The sequence below is a fragment of the Lepidochelys kempii genome, chromosome 6 (assembly GCF_965140265.1).
Source record: "Lepidochelys kempii isolate rLepKem1 chromosome 6, rLepKem1.hap2, whole genome shotgun sequence".
NCBI classification, from domain to species: Eukaryota; Metazoa; Chordata; order Testudines; family Cheloniidae; genus Lepidochelys; species Lepidochelys kempii.
In genome coordinates, this window is record NC_133261.1 from 95,818,461 (window position 1) to 95,841,656 (window position 23,196).

The window sequence follows — 23,196 nt, forward strand, 5'->3', positions numbered from 1 at the left end:
GTTCCTTCCTAAGCGCAGTACTTTGCATCTGTCTGTATTGAATTTCATCCTATTTTCTTCAGACCATTTCTCTAGATCATTTTGATTTTTAATCCTATCCTCCAAAGCATTTGCAACCCCTCCCAACTTGGTATCATCTGCAAACTTTGTAAGTGTACATACTCTCTATGCCATTACCTACTTCATTAATGAAGATATTGAACAGAACTGGATCACTGTGGGACCCCACTCGACACGCCCTTGCAGCTTGACTGTGAACCACTGATAACTACTCTCTGGGAACAGTTTTCCAACCAGTTATGCACCTCCCTTATAGTAGCTCCATCTAAGTTGTATTTCCCTAGTTTGTTTATGACACAGTCATGCAAGATAGTATCAAAAGCCTTACTAAAGTCAAGATATACCACATCTACCACTTGTTACCCTGTCAAAGAAAGCTATTTGGTTGGTTTGACACTATTTGTTCTTGACAAATCCATGCTGACTGTTACTTATCACCTTATTATCTTCTAGGTATTTGCAAATTGATTACTTAATTATTTGCTCCATTACCTTTCCGAGTACTGAAGTTAAGGTGACTGACTGTAATTCCTCAGGTTGTCCTTATTTCCCTTTTTACAGATGGGCACTATATTTGCCCTTTTCCATTCCTCTGGAATCTCTCCAGTATTCCATGACTTTTCAAAGATAATCGCTAATGGCTCAAATACCTCTTCAGTCACCTCCTTGAGCATGTTTCATCAGGCCCTGGTGACTTCAAGACATCTATCTTGTCTAAGTTTTTTTTTTTAACTTTTTATGCAGCAACTTAAATGTAGCTTTAACTTGTATGTAGCAACCAAGAGTTATCCAATGATTATTCAATGGCCAGTGTGTTGTGAGTTGCAGTATAAGAGGTTAAGTGTCTACATCACAAAAAGCATAGTCTTTACAGCTGGTACTCTGTTGGCGGTCCCAATAGAGTCAAAGAACTCAATGAGTATGAAAACTCAACAACCCCATTATCCCTAGAATGATCTGATCTCTCCAGATTAGGTTTTAGGCATGATACTGAAGTAGAAGGGACAGATGTTTGCACAATTCTTATCCAAAAGATTGAATGCAAACTCAGAGTGTATGACTCTTCATACAGAGTGTATGATTAATTGTTTTCTGTAGAAAATACACTTGCACTTACAAGTGTTGCCATTTACACTGACTTTTAAGTAAAAGTAGTAAGCTTGTAGGTTTGAGTCAACCCTGTAGGTGCACGAAGTGCAATTTGCATTCTCTGCACTCACAAAGGGAAGTTGTGCCAAAATGAAGTTCAACCCACGGGAAGAACAGGCGGCAGCACAGTCTCCGCCATTGGCCAGGGTTCCACCAAAGTAAGTGCAACTTTAATTTATAGCTAAGATTCCTTTTAGTGGCTGCTTCTAGGAGCGTGCTGAACCAGTACATCTTCTAGATACCTTGGCCTTGCTCTCTCCTTAATTCTCATCCACTATCTGGACAGCATCAGAACAGCTCCCACCTCCACTGTAACAAGGTGGGGTGGTTTTTTTTTTGTTTTATATTGTTTTTGGGGAAGGTTCCTGCCCCCTCCTCCCCCCCAGCGGCTGTCACAGCCGCAATCCCCAACTTTCACTGCAAACTTTCTACCGTACAAGACAACAGAACTCAGGCAGTGAACCAAACTCAAAGTCTGTTGAATTAGAACCAAAGAAAGAAAATCACAATCACTTAACACATCATTTTATGCTTAATTACCAAGGTATGTTTTCAACTGGTGACATCTTCCACTTGAAAAGTGCCTCCTCCCAGTCACATGAGAGCTTAGCTCAGAGCACAATTTTTATACTGATGGAAGAGGCTATGAGAGCTTAAAAATGATTAAAAAGGCAGAATTATTTTCCCCCTAAACCTAATTACAGTGTTATTATAAAAAACAAAACAATTGCTCTGTTATACAGTTCACATAATAGCCATGAATGCATAGGGTGCAATTTTTGATTTGCTCATAAGAAAATAATTATTAGAGAACATGATGGGCTGTAACAACAACATTTTAGCCTGTTAAACAGCATGCTATGAAATCCAGTTCAAGTCAAACTTCTCTAGGTGATTGATGTTTTAAAGTATAAGCCAAATTCTTTTCCAAGTGAAGTCAACTTCATTGCAGATTTCAATGAAGCAGAATCAGACCACGGATCTACGTTAAATTGCACACATTTTTTAATTTACTTTTATTTTTTCCAGTGAAATGTTATTAGGAAATACACATTTAATTTTTGTAAAAACCATGGGCAGCAGTTGGACACGATCACATTTCACATATTTCAGTGCAGCACAAGGAAATCCAACTTCAGAAGAAAAGTATAATCAATGACAACATGTAAGGGGTAAAAAGGATCAAAACTACTTAGTTTGTTTGAGAGGAAGTCCAAAAAAACAGAGAGATATTTACATCAACTTAGGAAATATTGACCATATTTGGAGGTAGAGCAGATTAACTTTGCTTGGCCAAATGTTTAATGAAATATAGTATTAAAAGGATATTAGAAGCAGCTTTCTGGCTTGGAGACAAAAGGCTATTATAGGGTGAGGTTACTTGCTTGCCCTAGACTCTGCCCCCATAAGAACACAAGAATGGCCATACTGGGTCAGACCAAAGGTCCACCCAGCCTAGTATCCTGTCTACTGACAGTGGCCAATGTCAGGTGCCCCAGAAGGAGTGAAACTAACAGGTAATGATCAAGTGATCTCTCTCCTGCCATTCATCTCCATCCTCTGACAAACAGAGGCTAGGGACACCATTCCTTACCCAATGACTACAAGACTGTAATCCTTTTTTGGCCTTTGAAGACGTGAGGGTGTCCTCTGAGGCAGCATAAGGGGACACTGACACCTACAAAACACCTTCACCATCCAGAAGGTGGCAGGGGCTCTCTCACAACACTGACCACACCTGAATCGTATCCTATTGTCTTTCCGAGACCAGCCCTCGAAAGAAGGAGAGGTGAAAGGTTCTCACCATCAGCTCAACTGAGCCTGAAGTCTACAACTGAGAGAGAAAAAACCAGACTCCTCCTTTGATACAAAAAGCTACAAGTTCATTCTACCATCAATAGAAATACCAACAAACATTAACATAGCTCCAAACTAAGACCAATCACAAGAGCTAAAGACTTTGGAGAAGAAGGAGGCATGAAAATCCTTCTGTATAGCAATTCGAGGATGCTCAAATCACTCCAATGCCTCTGTGTGTGTGTGTCTCTAACTGTTCCGCATAGACAGTAAAACCCTAAATCTGTTATCTAAATAGTAAGACACATCTGTGTTAAACTAGTGCCATTCTAAAATAGGGATAAGCATGGGACTCTGGAAATTATTTTATATCTGTGTCAAACTGCCAGAAAGATGGGGATATAGACTAGATAAAGAAAAGCTTGGTGTGATTTTTGTGAATAGTGAAGCTTAATGGAAGGAAGCAGCCAAAAGAAAGAAGTTACCAGGAAATCATTTTAAGAGCTGTACTTCCTTAAAACCAAGGCAAGGAATAGCCTCTGTCTTTAACAGACTCTTAGCTAAATTGCTTAAATCAAAGGAAACAGCTTCTCCTCTTAACCTTCTTGTACAATGTTAAGACAACTGTTTTCCTTAACTAGTTCGTAGTAATTTATTTAATTACTTATTGTAGTAATTGGTAAGCCAGATGAATTGAACCATTGCCTTTTTGATTATATTTCGATTATAACCTTGATTTGACTTGCATCTTTATACATTAGGTTAGAAAAACTATAAATTAGCTAGTAACATATTTCACTTATTTGTTTTACAACAGCTTGCTTAATCTTTTAATTCATTTATAAAAGATAAACCAGTTCAGTGTATCTCTCAAAACTTCAACACAAAGTAACTTATGAAGAAGAAAAAGGTGGAATAATTAAAAATTTCTGAACCCATCCTACCATTTTAAAAACTTAAAACACCACCCTATTTTTCCTACATCAGTACTCCAGTTTTGCTTCTGAAAACATGGCTTGAAATCCTGCTTCAAGTTGTAAGTGAAAGTCTATTTGGTGGTACGAATAATTGTCCACACACAAAAAAAGTGCACAAATTGAATCAATGTCAGCAGTGATCAGGAGAGGCCCAGGTCTGAAATAGAAAGAAGAATGCAAACCAAGACTGATGCAAATTGACAAAGCTATTTGGAGAATCCTACAGAGTACTAGCCTGTACAGTGCCTGGACTCTAGCCGATTTTGTCATACTTTAATTTCATGAGCATTCACAAACAAAAAAAGGGTTCTTTGTTCCCCCCTTTTCCAACTCCTTCCTCCCCACCCCCGTTGATGTGTATCTCCATTTTGCTGAGACATAGTTTGGTGGGACTGAATGTCCAAAAAAGAACTACTAGTGAAAAGCAAGAATGGCACATGTACTGGCAAGAATCTGTTGGAGATATTCACTCACATTTCAAAGCTAAATGCAAATTTAAGATAAATGTATGGATTCATTTATTTTTGATGGCATGATTTAATACCTGAGCTGAAGTTTTCATAATTACTTTAAATCTATTTACCAAATGAAAATATTAACTGTTCTCATTTATACCCACTGATTTCTGTTGCATAGCAATATCTAAAGTAAAAATTCACATATCAAATAAACTATACATTTTGCTAGTTAATGGCAGTAACTTTTATCTGGTTACCTCTATTCTAGACTAGATTACTTCAATCTTCCCCTCTTCTAACCACCCCAATTCCCACCTTGCTTCTCTATAGTCTGTCCAAAATCCATGGAAGTCTTCTGCAAACCCACTGCGAACCTGTTACCTCTCTTGCCTCCTTTTCAAACCCTCCATTGACTCCCCTTTTTCCTTCCATATCATGTTTAAGATATTGGTTCCCATTCTCAAGACACTGTATAGCTCTGCTCTAGACTACATCTCTGCTCTACTTTCTCTCTACTACCTGCCCCTCACTCTGCCTACAGCTCACACCTAACCACTTCCTTTAACTCTCTCCCACTGACATTTCCATTACTTCTTCCACGCTGTCGTTTATGCACAGAATTCAGGCACACATATACTATTCCGACAGGGAAAATGGATACATTAGACCAGGGGTCTATAAACTCAATTTACCTTAGGGCCAGTGCCAGTCCTCAAATTCTCCCAGAGGGCCAATAATGTCACTGAAGATGGTGTTCAGAAAAGAAAACATTTATATTGTATTTTTTATTTCGAATTTCTTAGAAATAATAAAACTGCCATACAACTTTATACAATTCTTTGCCTGCCAGAGAGTTTTTAGTGTTTGCCAGATACCCGGTAACGCTTCAGTTCTGTCAGTTTGTTGATGTTTGGCCTCAGTGACTGAACAGTTGAAACCTTCAGGATTGCAGCAAGGTGTGCATCAAATAGTTGTGTTTGGTATTTTGACTTGTTTTTATTCATTGTGGGGAAAAGTGATGCTGCCTCCATGGCTGACTCTGCCCGGCGACTATGTAAATTTTATCTAGAATTCATGAGATTTATTAACGGTTTGAAAAATTTAAAAACATTATTTTATAAAGTGAAATGACAGTCTAACGAGGACAAAGACTGAATGCAGCAGTCTAGAAATAATCTGGATTCAGATTATATCACACATTCTTAAATCTGTATAATATATTAATAAAGAGATACATATTAGACACATGAGCTGAACGGAAAATTGTCCACAATGAGAAGTTAAAAGTCCAAGAATCAGCTTCAGAAATGAGATATCAGAACTAATGCTACAGCATATTCAAGCAAATGAAAGTAAAGTGAAGGACTACATGGGAAAATGAGAGCTTCTCCAATAACTCCACAAATCAATAATGACAATACACAATTTTTTAAAAAGCTTATTTATTTGTTGTGGCAAAATGGCCAATGTTGGTATGGTGGATCCCACGCTTTTCTTGGCGGGGGTCTAGGATGACACCCCTTGCCCCTGCTATTGGGGCACCAAGGGCCCCGCTAGTGGCCCAGGAAGGTGGTAGAGGAGGGAAGCAGGGAAGGGGTCTGGGTTTGCTCCTCACTCTGAGCCCCAGCCCCTCTCAACCACTGTAGGTTTCTTACTCTCTTCCACTTGGGCAGGGTTACTCTTGGTCCTTGACACTGGAGAAGGGAGTTTCCCTGCCCTGCTAGAGCAGGGTCTTCCTTCCTCCGGTTCTCTGGTCTTTCAATTGTCAGCAACACAACTCCAAACTCCAGTCCTCTCTCCTTCCTCGCACACCCTGTCTGCCTGAAACAGGGGTTTTTATTAGGTTCCCGACAGGGCCTTAATTGACTACAGGTGCTCCAATTAACCTATAGCAACCCTCTCTAGCCTATAGGGAACCACGTCTTAATTAGCCTAGGGTTTATATATTTCCCCTCTACCACTCTCCCTGGCCCTGCTGTACCACATATCTCCCCCGCCCTCAACACCCTGGGGTTGGGCTACTTGGGCGAGAGACCGGGGTGTCGTGACAGGCCATCCACGTTGCCATGTTGGCTTCCGGCATTATGCTGTATCCGGAAGTAGAAAGGTTGTAGACATAGGATCTAGTCACTCATGCACTCCTCTCCTTGTTTGTGTGCATCCATTGGAGTGGGGAGTGGTCCATCACAAGAGTGAACCGGCGCCCAAGTAGGTAGTACTGTAAAATCTCCATGGCCCATTTAAACGCTAGGCATTCCTTTTCTACTATGCCATACTGTTGCTCCCGGGGCAGGAGCTTCTGGATGAAGTAAAGGATCGGGTGCTTCTCCTCCCCTGCCATCTGTGAAAGGATGGACCCAAGTCCTACCTCTGAGGCGTCTGTTTGTAGGATTAATTCTTTCTTGAAATCTGGGGCTATGAGCACTGGATGATTGCAAAAGGCCATCCTTAGATCTGTGAAAGCTTCTTCCATTGCCTTGGTCCACTTAACTATCTCCGGGCCCCAAGCTCTTATCAGGTCCGTCAGAGGCACTGCCCTCGTGGCAAAGTGCGGGATGAACCAGCATTAGTATCTCACGATCCCTAAGAACATTCTGACTTGCTTCTTGCGAATCCAGCAGGGCCATTCCTGTATTGCCTCCACTTTGTTACATTGCGGTTTCACCAGGCCCCTTCCGACTACATACCCAAGGTATCTGGCCTCAGCTAGCCCTATTGCACATTTGGATAGGTTAGTGGTGAGGCCAGCATGTCTAAGAGCATCTAGTACCACTTCCATTTTCCCCAGCCGCATCTCCCAGTCAGGGCTATGGATTACCACATTGTCTAAATAGGCAGCAGCATACTTGGCATGGGGTCGAAGTAATCTGTCCATCAATTGCTGGAAAGTCGCGGGGGCCCCATGGAGCCCAAAAGGGAGGATGGTATATTGGAAGAGGCTGTCGGGTGTACAGAAAGCGTTTTTTTTCCTTGGTGTCCTCAGCAACAGGGATCTGCCAGTAGTTCTTTGTCAAGTCCAAGGTGGTCAAGAATTGGGCCTTGCCTAACTGATCTACCAGCTCATCGATACGTGGTATCAGGTAGACACCAAATTAGGATACCTCGTTTAACTTCCAGAAGTCATTACAAAACCTCAGGGTGCCGTCAGGCTTGGGGACCAACACAATAGGGTTGGATCACAGGCTGTGGGATTTCTCAATCATCCCAAGTTCCAGCATCTTCCTTACTTCTGCCCTAAGTTCTTCTCTTTTTGCCTCTGGTATGCGATATAGTTTTATTGTCATCCTTGCTCCAGGACAGGTGATGATGTGGTGCTGGATCAGTGTTGTACGGCCTGGTTTTGTGAAGAACACGTCTTGATTCCTCTGGATCATCTCAACGACCTCTGTTTGTTGTTCTGGGGCCAATTCGGAGGATAGCCTTACCTGCCCTAGTGGGCCATCTGCCTGGGGTGGAGCCGGCAGGACAGCCAGGCACGTCTCCCACTGGAGCCACAGTTTCAGTAAGTTGACATGGTAGATCTGCTCTGGCCTTCGGCACTCTGGCCGCTTCATCTTCCCAATGGCTTTCACGATCTCATAGGGTCCACACCTGCTGGCCAGGAGTTTGAGTTCTGTTGCTGGTACCAGCATCAGCACCCGTTATCCTGGTTGAAATTTCCGTGTTTTTGCCCAGCAGTTGTAATAGGTTCACTGGGCCTGTTGTGCTTTCTCCAAATGCTTTCGTAGTATGGGGGTCACTTGGGCTATTTGTTCTCTCATCTGAGCCACGTGTGCAATGACGTTCTTCCCCGGGTTGGGTTGTTCCTCCTATTCCTCCTTTGCAATGTCTAATATACCACGTGGGTGGCATCCATACAGTAGCTCGAAGGGGGAGAATCCAGTAGCTGCCTGCGGAACATCTTGTTTCACAATCAGGTACGGTAGGAGGGCATCCCAGTCTTTTCCGTCTTGGGTCACCACCTTTCGGATCATGCTTGTGTGTGGTTAAATCGCTCAACCAGACCATCTTTTTGGGGATGATAGACGGAGGTCCGCAAGGCTTGGATGCAGAGCAGGGATGATAGACGGAGGTCCGCAAGGCTTGGATGCAGAGCAGGGTACATTAGTCTTTCATTACTCTCGATATGAAGGGAGTCCCTTGGTCTGTCAGGATCTCCTTAGGCATGCCTACCCTAGCAAAAACCTGGACTTGTTCTTTTGCAATCACCTTGGACAAGGGGTTTCTTAGAGGAATGGCTTTGGGGTACCATGTAGCCTAGTCCAGGATGACAAGTATGCTTGTATGTTTACACAAAGTAAAACTATTTCCCCATGTTTATTCCCCTGCCGCCCCACTGTTCCTCACATGTTCTTGTCAACTGCTGGAAATGGCCCCACCTTGATTATCACTACAAAAGGTTCTCCCACCCCCGACCGCTCTCCTGCTGGTAATAGCTCATCTTACCTGATCACTCTTGTTACAGTCTGTATGGTAATACCCATTGTTTCATGTTCTCTGTGTAGACAAATCTCCCCACTGTATTTTCCACTGAATGCATCCAATGAAGTGAGCTGTAGCTCATGAAAGCTTATGCTCAAATAAAGTTGTTAGTCTCTAAGGTGCCACGAGTACTCCTTTTCTTTTTTTAAGTATGCTTCGGTGGCTCCGGGCCGATCTTTCTAGTGGGCTCACTAGATCCATGGCTATCCTTTCAAAAGGGACTTCAATTACAGGCAAGGGTACCAACGGGGCCCTGAACTGAGGTTGGGGGCTATGCAGCTGGCACTCTGGGCAGGAGGTGCAATAGTGCTGGACTTCTGCCCTTACCCCCAGCCAGTAGAACCTCCTTAGGACTCTATCCAGGGTCTTATCTGCTCCTAAATGTCCCCCGAACAAACGACTGTGAGCTAACTCTAATACAGCCCTTGTGTACTGCCGAGGCACCAAGAGCTGTTCTACCACCTGCCCCCGTATTGGCACTACCCAGTACAACACAGATACTGTTTGATTATATAGTATAGCCCTGGGCCTCTGGTTTTCCCTTCTACTGGCACGCCATTTACCTCTACTACCTCCTCCCTCACATTCCCATACAGTGGCTCATAGGCTTGGTCCTCCCTAAAACACTCATGTGCAGGACCGATCTGGCCTGATTCTATTGGATCGGTCTCCCCTCCTTCCCTTGGGGTGCTTCCGTTCTTACTGGGGGCAGTCTCTGGGTCTCCACTGGTCCGTGCTACCTTGCGGTTTCCTTGATGGGGCCTCCTCCTGTCTGCCTGAAGCAGGGTTTTTTTATTAGGTTCCTGGCAGGGCCTTTATTGACTACAGTTGCTCCAATTAACTTGTAGCAACCCTCCCTAGTCTACAGGGAACTACACCTTAATTAGCCTAGGGTTTATATATTTCCCCTCTCCCACTGCTCCCTGGCCCTCCTGTATCACATTGTCTATAAAGATGTGTGTGAGAGCCTGAATTAAGACATAGAGGAATTCTATAGCATTTATCAGCCTTACTCAAAATGGAGACTTAGAGATTTGTAATTATCACATATTGGACAATGTTAAAAAATTTTAGTAGAAGCTAATGCGGGATGGAAAAGATGACCTAAAATTGATTCCAGACAAATACATTTGTGGTAACATTTGCTCATTGCTTTTACATGCTGTTTTGTCTGTACGGAACTGTGTGAAAGGGACAAGTAGTACAGTCCAGCCCAAAGGAAAAAAGCCCAAAGACCTTGGCTTTCATGTTCTTGTTGGGTGGGGAGGGGGGTCAATGGTTCATTTCTTTTTCTTTCTTCCTTTTTGCTAGTGAACTTTTTTTTCATTCCTACAGTTTTGACTAGACTATGGTAAAATTCATCTAACGAGAGTTAGACAACTCTTGATCACAGTGAACTCGATTCTGATTCTGTAGTGAAGTGAATGTCCTGTACACAGAAAAGGACATTTGACACACTGATATTTTTTTAACATTGTAAAAGGATTAGCAATCCTGAACAGCTGGTCAGATTTGATCCAAAGAACACAGCAGTAAGGATAAAAATCAACTTTTTCCCCCTGGGAAATCTTTTAGGTTGGTAAAGGTCAATTTGGAGTTCTCATGTTTTCTTTTTCTTTCTTTCTTTCTTTCTTTCTTTCTTTCTTTCTTTCTTAATTACGTCCATGTGGCAAACAGAGTTGTGTCTGTCATTAACATTTGCAGTCCAAACAAACATTGCCATAACAAGATTTGAAAGTTACTCTCATGAAACAATAAGACATGAGACTTGTAAGCCAATGATTTTAGCATCATTTTAGTTGCATAATGGGCTGGAGACTATTCGAAATCCTAAGTAATTTCCTGTGGGATGCTACTTTATTTCCTTTTAACTTTTTGTGAATCTTAATACATGAGATTAACTTTTATGTCATAAAAATTAGGAACAAAGTCTTCCATTTACAATTTTGCCATTAGAACATAATATTAATTTAAGTTCTGACAAAGTACTTGGCACTGGTCAAGATAAATTCAATCACCATCTGTGCAACGAAATCTCTCTTTGAAGATACAGTGTCCTGGAATGAGAACAAGGAGAGAAATCTCTCTCATGGTATACCAACAGCATTGACTGGAATATACTTGTTGCTGAAGAATACATTAAAAAGCCATGATAGTGTGAAGAGGAAATTGGAAGCCAAAATGGAGAAATCAGAAGACAATGTAATAAAAGACTTTAGAAGCTGAAGACTGACAATTATGTGTTTGAAAAAACTCTGGAAAGTACAGAAAAAACTTCATAGACTTACAAAAGAATGGTGATAAAATGTTAAAACAGTCCAAACGCATGTGAATATTTAATAGTATACATGCACAAACTAAACATTAACCTGTTGTTGACGGTGGTCAGGAGTACTTCTGGATTTACAATGCCAGTTCAACAGAGAAACCGCAGAACAGGAAGATAAATGTCCTGCTTTCCATTCAATATCATTCAGATACACCAAAAGAGAAAACAATCAGATTCTTTGAGGAGGAAAAAGTTGTACACAACCACAAAGAATCCAGGAAGTCAATTTATGGTTTAATCTTATGTCCACCCAGAAACTGAAGCTCGTGTAAAATTTGACAATGTCTGTTAAACGTCATTTCTTCAAGCGCTGTTTTAGTTTTTGTTTTGAGCACATGACACCTGTGATCCTTGAGCTACACTGGCTATCTACTGGTTTCCTGGTTGTGTTTAACTTTGGTCTCAGGCCATTTAGGGCTTTACTTACCTCAGAGATCACCTTGCCCCCCATGAGATACTGATATGTTTGTACTCCGCAGGGGAGCCTGAGCTGGACTTCTGCTGGTAACTCTGGCACAGCATTCTCTGTTAGATCCTCAAACCTTGAGAATTCCTTCCATCCTTTGGCCCATAACAGCCAAAGTTAATTAGATTCAGGGAGAACATCAAGGCCCATCTTTTCTTCCTGGCTCATGAAAACTGGGAGACCAGTGAGCCTGGCTAGTGTGACGTAACTATGATGGGTGTTTGGTTGAGGGTTTATGTTTTGTATATTTTTGCTATGGTTGGTGTATTGTGCTCTGAAGCAGTTGAAGAAGTCTATTACTTACATGCTACATTTTTAAAGACAGCCAAGGACACTCAGAACTTAGGATGAGTTGTCATTTGTTGTTGAAGTGTAAATCGATAGAAACTAACACTGTGTCTTCAGTGCAGTACTGTTGTAGCTGTGTTGGTCGCAGGATATTAAAGATATAAGGCAGGTGAGGTAATACCTTTTATTGAACCAACTTCTGCTGATGAGAGACAACTTTTCAAACTTACACAGAGCTTGTCAAAAAGAACTTGAAGAGTTCTGTGTAAGCTCGAAAGGTTGTCTCTCTCATCAACAGACATTGGGCTAATAAAAGATATTACCTCACCTGCCTTGCCTCTCACAGTGTCTTCAAGTCATAGTAGTCCATAAGAAACTTCTGAAAAAGCCTACAGCACCCTAACATCTTTTCAGAGACTAGAGAACAAGTTATTTTTTGAATGTCATCATCATAAAATGATGATCAGTGACAAAGATCTGCAGGACTAATAGTTCTCTCCATATCAGTCTCAACATGCCCTGATTCTAATCTTCAGCTCTTGATATAGAACCCAGCAATGAAATTTAAATATCCTCACTGAGAAGCCACTTTACAATGTCTACCAGGAACTAGTTCATCACCAAACAATTTACATTCACTTGACTTAAGTAATATTTAAAAATATTTAAAAATCACAGAAGAAAGAAGCGTAGAATAATCTACTTCAACGCTAACCCAGTATCAAGAACATAATTTTGCCTTGAAACAAAGTGATCATCCTTGTGTTTAACGTATGAACTGCATCTGAAAAAAGTTTTAAAATTAAATTAACATTTACAAGCCTACAGTTGGTATTTGACTTCTTACTGAAAAGAGACACCATTTGTAAGAATAGTTTTATGGTAGACCAGTGTAATAAATGGCAAATCCATTTCAAAATTGTGCGTGTGGTGCTCTCTCACCTTTGCAAGTTAGGATTCAGTTTCATTGGCAGAACTGTGTGGCTATGTCTACATTGTTATTAAACACCCAAGGCTGGCCTGCGTCATCTGAGTCAGGCTCAGTCTGTAGAGCTATAATACTGCAGTGTAGAGCTCTGGAACCTCGCGAGGTGGGGAGAGGTCTCAGAGCCTGGGCTCCAGCCCAAGCCTGGATGTCTATACTGCAGTTTTATAGACCCACAGCCTGAGCCCTGCAAGCCTGAGTCTGCTGACATGGGCCAGCTGCAGGTGTTTAACTGGAGACATACACTGTGTAGCCTAAAACTGAAACAACAGGGGATGCAGCAGGTCAGAATTCAGGCAGATCAAAAGAGCTGAATCAAGAACACTTGCACAGGACTAGCTCACGTTATGCTTCGTAATATTGCCCAGAATTACGAATCCCTTATTTCCTTGATCAGGAAAACTTTATACAATATTTTAATAAAATAAAACCTTGTCAGTCCAAAAAATAAAAAGCTATCAATTTTATTTGGGAAAATGAAAAATATTTAATTCAGAAAAAATCTATTTGATCACATTTTCTTCCTCACCTTTATTGTTTTGGACAATTGCGTGAAAAAAATAGTTACTACCCTGGCTCTAAAATTGTTGTTCTTTGAGATGTGTTGCTCACATCCATCCTACTTCAGGTATGTATGCACCCAGTGCACTAGTGTTGAAAATTTCTCTCTTAATGGTATCTACCATGATGGCACATCTGCCCTTTGCTGCGTCATGCTGCTATGCAATAGTATAAAGGATGGTGCCACCCTGATCCCACTCAGTTCTTTCTTACTGGAAACTAACACTGACTTTTATTATGAGTATTAGGATAGTGCTTAGGGGCTGCAGTCTTGGCCCTGGACACCATTATATTAGGCACTATAAAAAAAAACTTATGAAAAAGATAGAAAAAAAAAGTCCCCATTCCGAAGATCTTACAATCTAAATATAAGATAACAGATGGATACAGACAGGCAGATGGGAAAGTGCAAGGAAACAAGGAGACAACATTGGTCAACAGAATAGTCTGTGGTCTCATCACACCATCAATCTAATCATTGTCAAGTTTTTTTTAGTTTTCTTGACAAACAAGAGTTTTAAGGAGGAATCAGGAGGACGAGGAGGAATTCGTTTTATGGAGGTTTATAGAGAGCGCCTTCCAAGCATGAGGGGCATATGGGAGAAACCCAGAAGGTGCTTGTTTGAAAATTTAGCAAGTGGTCAGCTGGCATCAAGGGCTGACTAGAGAGTGGAGCTGACTTTTTGATACTGAATGGGAGATAATAAGTGGGGTGTGGATAGACCATGAAGGGCCTTGAAAGTGAAGACAGGTAGCTTAAGTTTGATATGCTAGAGAACAAGGACTCAGTGGAGGGATGCAAAAGGAGGGGTGACATGGTCAAAATAGACTCTTCATGTACTTAAGCACATATTTCAGTGCATTGCAGAACTGGAGCCTTATTTTTAAAGACTGCTTTCTCCTATGTCCTCTTCAGATTTTTGCTGTTAATACTTTAACCTTCAGTACATCTTTAACCTTCTACAGCTCAAATGTGGGACATGATACAGAGCCAAAACCCCAAATGAAAGATACAAAAATAAAAGAAGGCCAAAAGTGATTCAAGATAAGTTTCTTTAGCATAACTTGAAGCCTTTTCTGACTCTCAAACATCAACTCCAGTTTGCTAAACTGAACACAAGTCTACACATTAATGTAGGTGTAAATCTAAATGCTATTGCAAAAGTTGTTAACAAAATTGTAATTTATTCTTATTTAGATTATTACAAACTTGCCTCCATCTTTACTGAATTTTAGGAGATACCTGCAATTACTTTCATATACATTATTTTTATCTTCTTTATTATGATAGTGTATAAGAACCAACCAAGAATGGGGCCCTACAGTCCTAGGCACTATACAAACACGGTAGTAGGAAATCCCTTCTCTGAAGATATTACAACCTAAATACAGGTTTCAGAGTAACAGCCGTGTTAGTCTGTATTCGCAAAAAGAGAAGGAGTACTTGTGGCACCTTAGAGACTAACCAATTTATTTGAGCATGAGCTTTCGTGAGCTACAGCTCACATGATGTTTGGAGAATCAGATAAGTAACCAAAACTGTAATTTTGTGAGTTCTCTCATTAAATGAAATCTTCAAGCTAAGGAAAATACCACCTCCTCAGTCATACAAGTCCACACGTGTTTACACAAGCTCTGAAATACAACTTTAACTTCTATTTTGCTGTAACATTCTATGCTATTCTCCTTTATATATGTTCTGAAAGGTGTATATCACTGTTAGTAATTGTGTCTCATGCTTTGTATAGAGTGTTTACCAGGAGTCTAATCCTAACTTGTAAATCCTATAAAGGGTGGGTCGTAAATCAAGAAACCATTTGGTCTACAGGCAAACAAACCAATGAGATTGTCTTATCAGAAATCAGGCTATTCCCCTTGTACAAGAAGTTTGTTTTGTATTGAGATGATCTTATCTCAAGAAAACAGCCTTCCCCTCCCCTTATAGACATAAATATCTTTCAGAATCCTGACTTTAAAAGAACGTTAAGGCTATTCTCTATTGAAGAGGAGTAAAAATCAGGATGTGTTCTCAGAGAAATAAAACAAATCATCAAAATGGGCCTTCTTCCCCCTTAATAGAGCAAAATCTTAGTTTAAACCTCAAAAAATTTAGGCATATTCTTATTGGAACTGTTTCTTTCATAAACACTCTGAAGTCAATATTCTTCAAATGTTAAGGAGAATATTTAAGGTTGGAAAACATTCTATAGAAGACCTTTGTTACTTCTAATTCAGTGGTTCTGAAACTTTAACAACCTGTGAACCCTTTTCACTAAAATGTCAAGTCTCGCGAACCCCCTCCTAAAAATGATTATTTCTAGGGATTTTCTCCTTTATCCGAGTATAAATTATAAAAGCAATGATATTGGAAATATACAATTTGTTTTTATGACATGCTTATTACACACTATTTATTACTAATTATTATTGATAATTACAGTATTTTTATTACATTATGAAAATGACAACACTCTTCCAAGATCTCACTTTCATAGTTTGTATCACTTTGAATAAACCTGTTATAAGACAAGGCTCCTACGTTTCATCAAGGAGTATCAGATGTGAAACATCATGAAGATATTTAAGAAACCAACTCAAAGAGTTCCTCCTACACAAGCATTGAGGTCTTGAGCAGTCCAGGCAAACAACACACATTACAACAAAATTTAAACTTGTTCTTCATAATAATTTTAAAAACAATACTAGCTACCTATTTAATTTTAAAAACAGCAAAAAATATCCACCTCCCTTTCCATTCCTTATAAGGAGTCTTGAAGTTTAAATATCCTCAGCGTGATAGATATGCTTGCTTTGATCTGCTTAGCTCTTGGAAGTCCAGGGGCTCTGGGCTGTTGGCCCCATTCCACCCAGAGTCCCTAGGGACAGCTATGTCTCCCATTAGGGATTTTTTTCCCCCGAGAACCCCCCTGTAACATTTTGTGAACCCCCAGGGTTCTCTAAAATAGTGGAAGTCACATTACTGAATTGGCATTAAGAGAGACAATTAAGACTTAACCTGTCATTTCTTGTTTCTTTAAACTACCAGTTTTTAGTAATTTTGAAAAAAATACTTGATGCTCAACCACTTAAAAACACATCCTTTGCCACATACTAACCTTTTCCATTTGGTGAAATCACCATTATGGTTGAGAAGTTACTCCCACTACAAAGTTCACATTTTCAGACACTTACAGCTTTTCAAGAAAGTTATCCTTTGAATTGAATTTCCTCCTGTTTCTTTCTGAACTCAAAAGTGAGTTTTTCTTATAAAGTTGAGCAAAATTCCATTTGTCATGCTTCAAATAGTCAAGCATGAAAATATTTTAACCAAGTTATTTTTAATTCCTTTTATTGTGCTCAGATAACTTTATATTTATAAAACTTTTAAACTTTCCCTGGACTTCTTAGCATTATACAACAATTTAAGGACAAAGTGAAGAAGAATAAATTATCCACTCAAAGCAATAGAAGAGTTAGACACAGAGCTGTTAGTTATCCACATCAGAATCTGGGAGGATGCGATGACAGATATCTCTACTCTTGCAGAATGCCATCTTTGATGGCCACTTATGGTCAGGAACTCACTTTAACATACACCTCTACCCCGATATAATGCGACCAGATATAACACAAATTCAGATAGAACGCGGTAAAGCAGTGCTCTGGGGGGCGGGGCTGCACGCTCCAGTGGATCAGCGCATCAGCGTATCTGGCTCCGACAAGCTGCTCTGAGCGGCGTGTTATGGGTGCCGGGCTGGGGCCAAGGGGTTGGATAAGGGGCAGAGGGTCTTGGGGGAACGGTCGAGGACAGAGAGCGGGGGGTAGGGGGGTTGGATGGGTTGGGAGTTCTGAGGGGTCAGTCAGGGGAGGGAAGTGACTATATAACAGAAATGCTCGAGGTTAAAGAAAGTTCGATATAACGCGGTTTCACCTATAACACGGTAAGATTTTTTGGCTCCCGAGGACCGCGTTATATCCGGTTAGAGGTGTATTTGAAAGACAGTACTGTCAGCACCATTGTATAGTGCACACTAATACCAAGCCAGGGATTGGTACAATTTTGACTAAGAGAAGGCAGTTCCCTATTGAAATCACCAACACTTCTCTTGGAGATGTGCTATGAAAGTATTTATCTCATGCAGCCTTATTTACCTTATTTGATCTAACACAATCATAGCCTAAAGTAGCATGGCTGCAAGTGCTCTCCCAAAGCGTACATATATTATTTGGCAGTCTAAACCATCTAGTGAAATTGGATGGATTCTGGCCCTTATATATCAGATGCCCAATAAGATTAGGATGCCTGTTTACCTTTTCCTCCAGTTCCTGTTTCACAAACTCATATTTCCATCTAAGTTTTGTGTTTTCCTCTTCACCCTGGGTTAACTCTTCTGTTAGCTTATCACATTCAGTTTTCATCTTCTCCACCTGTCGACGCTGAGCTTTTACTACATTTTTCTCATCTATAAGTTCTGTCTGATGGTAGTAGGAAAACAGAAGACACAATCAGTATAGAAGTTCTTTATGAACATTCCCAGATTGCATAGCCCCAGATCCATGCAGAAAAGATTAGGGGAAGATACCAATATTTAATCAATAAGACTTTGTTACACTTTTATTGGAATTAAATTTCTAAAAATAAGCATCAGCATTGTACATATATAAATATATAACATAGAAACTGGACCACTAAGCAATGCTTCTCTACTCATAATGATATGATTTCAACACTGGCCGCATAACAGTTAAAACATAAAGAAGGTTTTTCCATTACAAAGTGGATCTGTCATGCTGTTTATCCACGACACAAGAGTAACAGCAAAACCAGTTCAATCAGCTAAAAAAAAAATGCTGATGCCTGCAGTGTACTTCGTGGGATTCGGTAAGATCTTGCAAGATCCTGTACAATTTGATAGCTCTGTATGAAAAGCTCAATGTTTAAACAAATTAACATTCTATTACTGAAATTCATTCCACTACTAAATCACTAAAAATGTATTATTTCCTTTATCAGGATCAATGACACAGATTACTCCTATGCTTAAAGGGAAATGAATTAGATGATTTAATGGTCTTTTTCACCTAGAATTTCTAGAATTCTGTGATTTGAAAGCTATTGTACAAATAGAGACATAACTTTAGCCCCTTTAACTTTAGCTTTAAGATTAATAGATTTTTTTAGGTGGGGCAGATTGAATAAAATGGGTTATCCTTTAGTGTAAAAATATTGAGACTTCTCCTTCCTGAAATAAGTAGAGTTGATGCATGCAATAAAGATAATAGCAACTTGACTGGCACTGAGGGGTTTGAAAAATTCTGCAGAGAAAAATCTACATTACAAAAAAAAATGCAAAGCTAACAAGGAAACCACACTTGTTCCATATTGCCACTCTACTCGGGGAAGAGTTATATTTTCATGGAGCCTGGGATTCAGGCACACAACAAACTTGAAAAGTAAATTATCCCATCAGAGAAAGCAAGAATCCAATTCCATTTTACGTGCAAGCACAACATGGTGTCAACCTCTTATGTTCCCTACATGGCAACTGTATTAAAGATTTATACAGCTGGAGACAATCAAGGAGACAATCCCTTCCAACATCAACTTGGTTTTCTGCATTCTACTAAATGTGAGAGTATCAGAGAACAAGGAGACACAAAGACTCTAGAGAAGAAAAATCAACATTTTCAATCATTTCTGAGACTGAAAAAGCAGGTATGATGTCAATTTACCAGACCTGAGATGACCCCATAACAGTAACTGGAGGAGGGGAAAAAAAGCCAAAAGCCATATCTGTGTGGTGTGTATGTAAATTACACTGTGTATATTCTTTAAGTAGTTATCACTGAGAATGTCTTATGTATGCAAGCTACATGTTGTTATTCTAAAAGTACAATAATTATTTTAGAAGCAGAAAGGGGACGGGAGGGATAAGAACTGACTGAGGACAGAGTCGAGACTCCTGGGCTCTATTTCTGAGTGTGTAATAGACTCACCAAGGGACTTCTGAGCAAGCCACTTAAATCCCTGGGCCTCGGCTTACTTGTGTTTAGAATGGAGACACTGGTAGTGACTACATGATTAAGGTAGCATTGCAATTTCTATTTAAAATAGAACTAAAAGCCTACTGCTTCTGCAGCACAGGAGCCCTTCAAGAACTGATGCCTCAGTGCAGAGACAGAGGGCTCCTCCCAAGCACAAGTCTCTCTCTCTCTCTCTCTCTCACACACACACACACACTCCAGCCTGCCCCATGCCAGGTTCCCTCATATAAACACACACAACATTTCCCATGCACCAGTGCCTCTCCTGCTACACACACACTACTACTCACTACTCCTGCTACTCACTCCCCATTTATCTAACACACCATGCAGCAGCTCCATGGAAGCCAAAGAGGATGGAGGAGGGGGAAAGGAGGAAGAAGTCAGTGGTTAAGTAGAGGGAACATGGGAGGGAACAGCAAGAATGTGAAGAGTGCTGGTAAAACTGGATTCTGCAGAGGCAGCATGAAAAAATTAAGTTTCTGTTCTATTCAGGTTCTTATACCAAGCCTCTTACTGCAGGATCTGCACTGTGGGTTTGAACTGCCTGGATTGAGGAAAACAGTCACCAGGAGCTCCATTCTGAGGAATTTAGCACCTAGAACACACACACACCTCTTCCCTCTGCTCCCTCCATTAACAGTCATCTACCTATTTTAAGGTTTTATACTGCTATCTATCACTAATATCTGAACACCTTCCATATCAACCAACACTTAAGCATAACTTTCAAAATTTGGCACAGCAAGCATTAACCATATACTTCAAATTACCACCAATTCAAATTTCTAAGCAAGGAAAAAAATATCCATTTCTAACTACTCCACATGGCTAAAGTTAGAAGTTGCACATTGTGTATAAAGAAAGAAGGAACCATGCAAGTTACAGGAGGTTGATGAGGATAAGGTTACTTGGAGTAGGCAAAATCAGGGTTGTAGGTTGCAAAAGATAGCTGAAGATTTAACTAGGAATGTCCTGGCTTTTTTATGGTTGCATTGATAGAATATTCATTTAAGAGGCCTGTTTTTGTTTTTTTAACAAAAAAAATATTCAGTTTGGGAAGAGTATGTTTAAGTTTAATGTACTACATGTTTCAGACATATCCCTTACCCAAAACAGCTTACTTTCTACAAACTATTTTGTAAACCACTGTGTACACTGGTAGCACTTCGGAAATGCTTATTAATAAATACAAATTATTCTTATCCTACACTAGTTTACACCAATAAAAAATGTAATAGATGACTGATCATACGGCTGCAAAGTCAAATGTTGAAAATTAATAAGGCTGTTTCGAGTATCCATTTCAGTTTAAATACTCTTAGGTTTTATTCAGATCAGCCTTATGAAATATAAAATGCTTTTGTTTTCTTCCTTTTTAGTCATATAGCCTGGAGTCAGCAGCAAATGAGTTGCACTAAAAATGTGAACTTATTTCTAAATAAATGTAACAATCTGCTTCATAAAATATTTTTACGGTAGTTATTGGGTGGTTTTTTAGGTAAATGATATGGAAATCGTACACTCTGGAAATGCTTTAAAATACAAGGAGTCATTCAAACTAACCTTTGCAAATTCGACATGCTACTGTGATTCATATTCAGAAACTGTTCCTGGAGTGCCTGTGATACTGTTTCAGCTATTGTGCAATACACACACTTCCAGAAATGCAGCATCTCTGGGACATGATAGGTCCACAGTATAGCAGGGGTAACAGTGATAAAGACAGTAGTCAGAGAGGTTAGTATCAAAGTGTTAGAACTCCAATGCGTTCTACGCAGCCAACAATCTAATTTACCAAAGTTACTTTTGTACTAATGAGGGCTTTTGTCTTAAAGCTACTATGGACACAATAGGGCTTCACCCAGATCTTTCAACCTCTATACCTCTGAAATATGTCCTGTTTTAGGTTATCTATCCCATATCTACTGTGACAAAGTTCCTGCTCTACCTTGGTGGGTCTTGCGCTTATTGGCGGATTTGCTTGCCTTGGAGCTTCACGGCAGCCCTCAGCTTGGCCGTTTTTCTGAACCCACAGTCCAGGTCAACTCCTCCTGTGTCTGACCAGGAGTTGGGAGGATTTGGGAGGAACCCGGGTCCGTCCTCTAGTCCAGGTTCCAGCCCAGGGCCCTGTGGAATACAGCTGTCTAGAGTGCCTCCTGGAAACTCCCTGGGCTACTTCCCCATGGCCTCCTCCCAACACCTTCTTTATCCTCACCATAGGACCTTCCTTCTGGTGTCTGATAATGCTTGTACACCTCAGTCCTCCAACCGTCCACATTCTCACTCTCAGCTCCTAGTGCCTCTTACTCTCAGCTCCTCACATGCACACCACAAACTGAAGTGAGCTCCTTTTTAAACCCAGATGCCCTGATTAGCCTGCCTTAATTGATTCTAGCAGCTTCTTGATTGGCTACAGGTGTTCTAATCAGCCTGTCTTAATTGTCTCCAGAAGGTTCCTAATTCTTCTGGAACCTTCCTTGTTAGCTTACCCAGGGAAAAGGGACCTACTTAGCCTGGGGCTAATATATCTGCCTTCTATTACTCTCCTATAGCCATCTGGCCTGACCCTGTCACACTACCTTTACTGGAACTCCAGAATTCTTCTTAAAAGGCTTCAGTGATCATGCAGAAGCAGTCCCTAATTTGCTATAATCCATTTCAACCAGACTAAATATGTATGAACCCCTTTATTGTTAGCTTTATCTTTTCTGCAGTGTTCAGAAATACATAAAAATCTTTAAAAGTTCATGCTTTGTTAAGTTCATGGCCTAATAGAAAAAAAAATCAACAGCAGAATTCAACAAAAGTTACCTTCAGCCTCCTAATGTGGTTCTCTGCCTCATCCTTTTCTTGCCTAAAGAGCTTTATCAGCTCTTGAACATTTCTCTCATGCTTTGTTTTCACATTCTGCAACTCTGATCTAAGATCTGCCAGCTCCTGTTGGTGAACATCTCTCTCCGTCTTCAGCTGCCAACTAGTTGTAGTCATCTCTTCTTGCTTAGACTCCTGATGTTTCTGAAGGTCTGAAAAGTTCTTGAGAATCTCTTTCTTGGCTTTCTCTTCCTCTGCTATTCTGTTTGTCAGCTCTGCTCGAATAGCACTTAAGTTTTTTATATCTTTTTGCATCTCTAAGAATCTTTCCTGGTCTTTTTCATTGATCGTGTTAGCTGTTTCAAGCTCTTCCTCTAAACGTTCTTTTTCATTTCTCATCTGGTTCTGTACCAGAATCTGCTTTTGCAACTCACTCTCCAGTTTATTTGCTGTATCTTGGACTTCCCTGATCTCTTGCTCAAGAACTATCTGTTGAGACTTGGTTTCACTGAGCTTCACCTCCTTACAGTGGAGTTCCTCTTCTTGCTGGGCCCTCTTTGTAAGCACATCACTCAGCTCCTTCCGAAGGTTTTCTATTTGATGTATAGCAGAGAGAAGCTGAGCCTTCAAGTCATCCTTTTCTTTAAGGACCTAGGTAATATGAAAAAAAGATTATTACCTAAAAATTTATTAGATCAAAATTTGGTGCAAACTATGCTGTTTGGAAGCAAGAAACAAACTTTATACTGTAAGACGAGAAAATGTTTACAGATTATGGCCCTGAT

General features: G+C 40.3%; 1 protein-coding gene across 10 annotated transcripts in view; it reads right to left on the bottom strand.

The window, feature by feature from the left end:
* CEP128 (centrosomal protein 128) overlaps positions 1-23,196 on the bottom strand; it is a 446,026-nt gene that overhangs the window by 273,182 nt on the left and 149,648 nt on the right. For all 10 annotated transcript variants that reach the window (XR_012159510.1, XM_073349335.1, XM_073349336.1 and 7 more), the window contains 2 exons: positions 22,412-23,062; positions 17,864-18,028 (listed from right to left, as the gene is read on the bottom strand). Coding sequence is in view for 9 of the 10 variants with exons in the window: in XM_073349335.1 (XP_073205436.1) it covers positions 17,864-18,028; positions 22,412-23,062 (816 nt within the window). In the remaining variant the exon portion in view is untranslated. The remainder of the gene's footprint in view (positions 1-17,863; positions 18,029-22,411; positions 23,063-23,196) is intronic.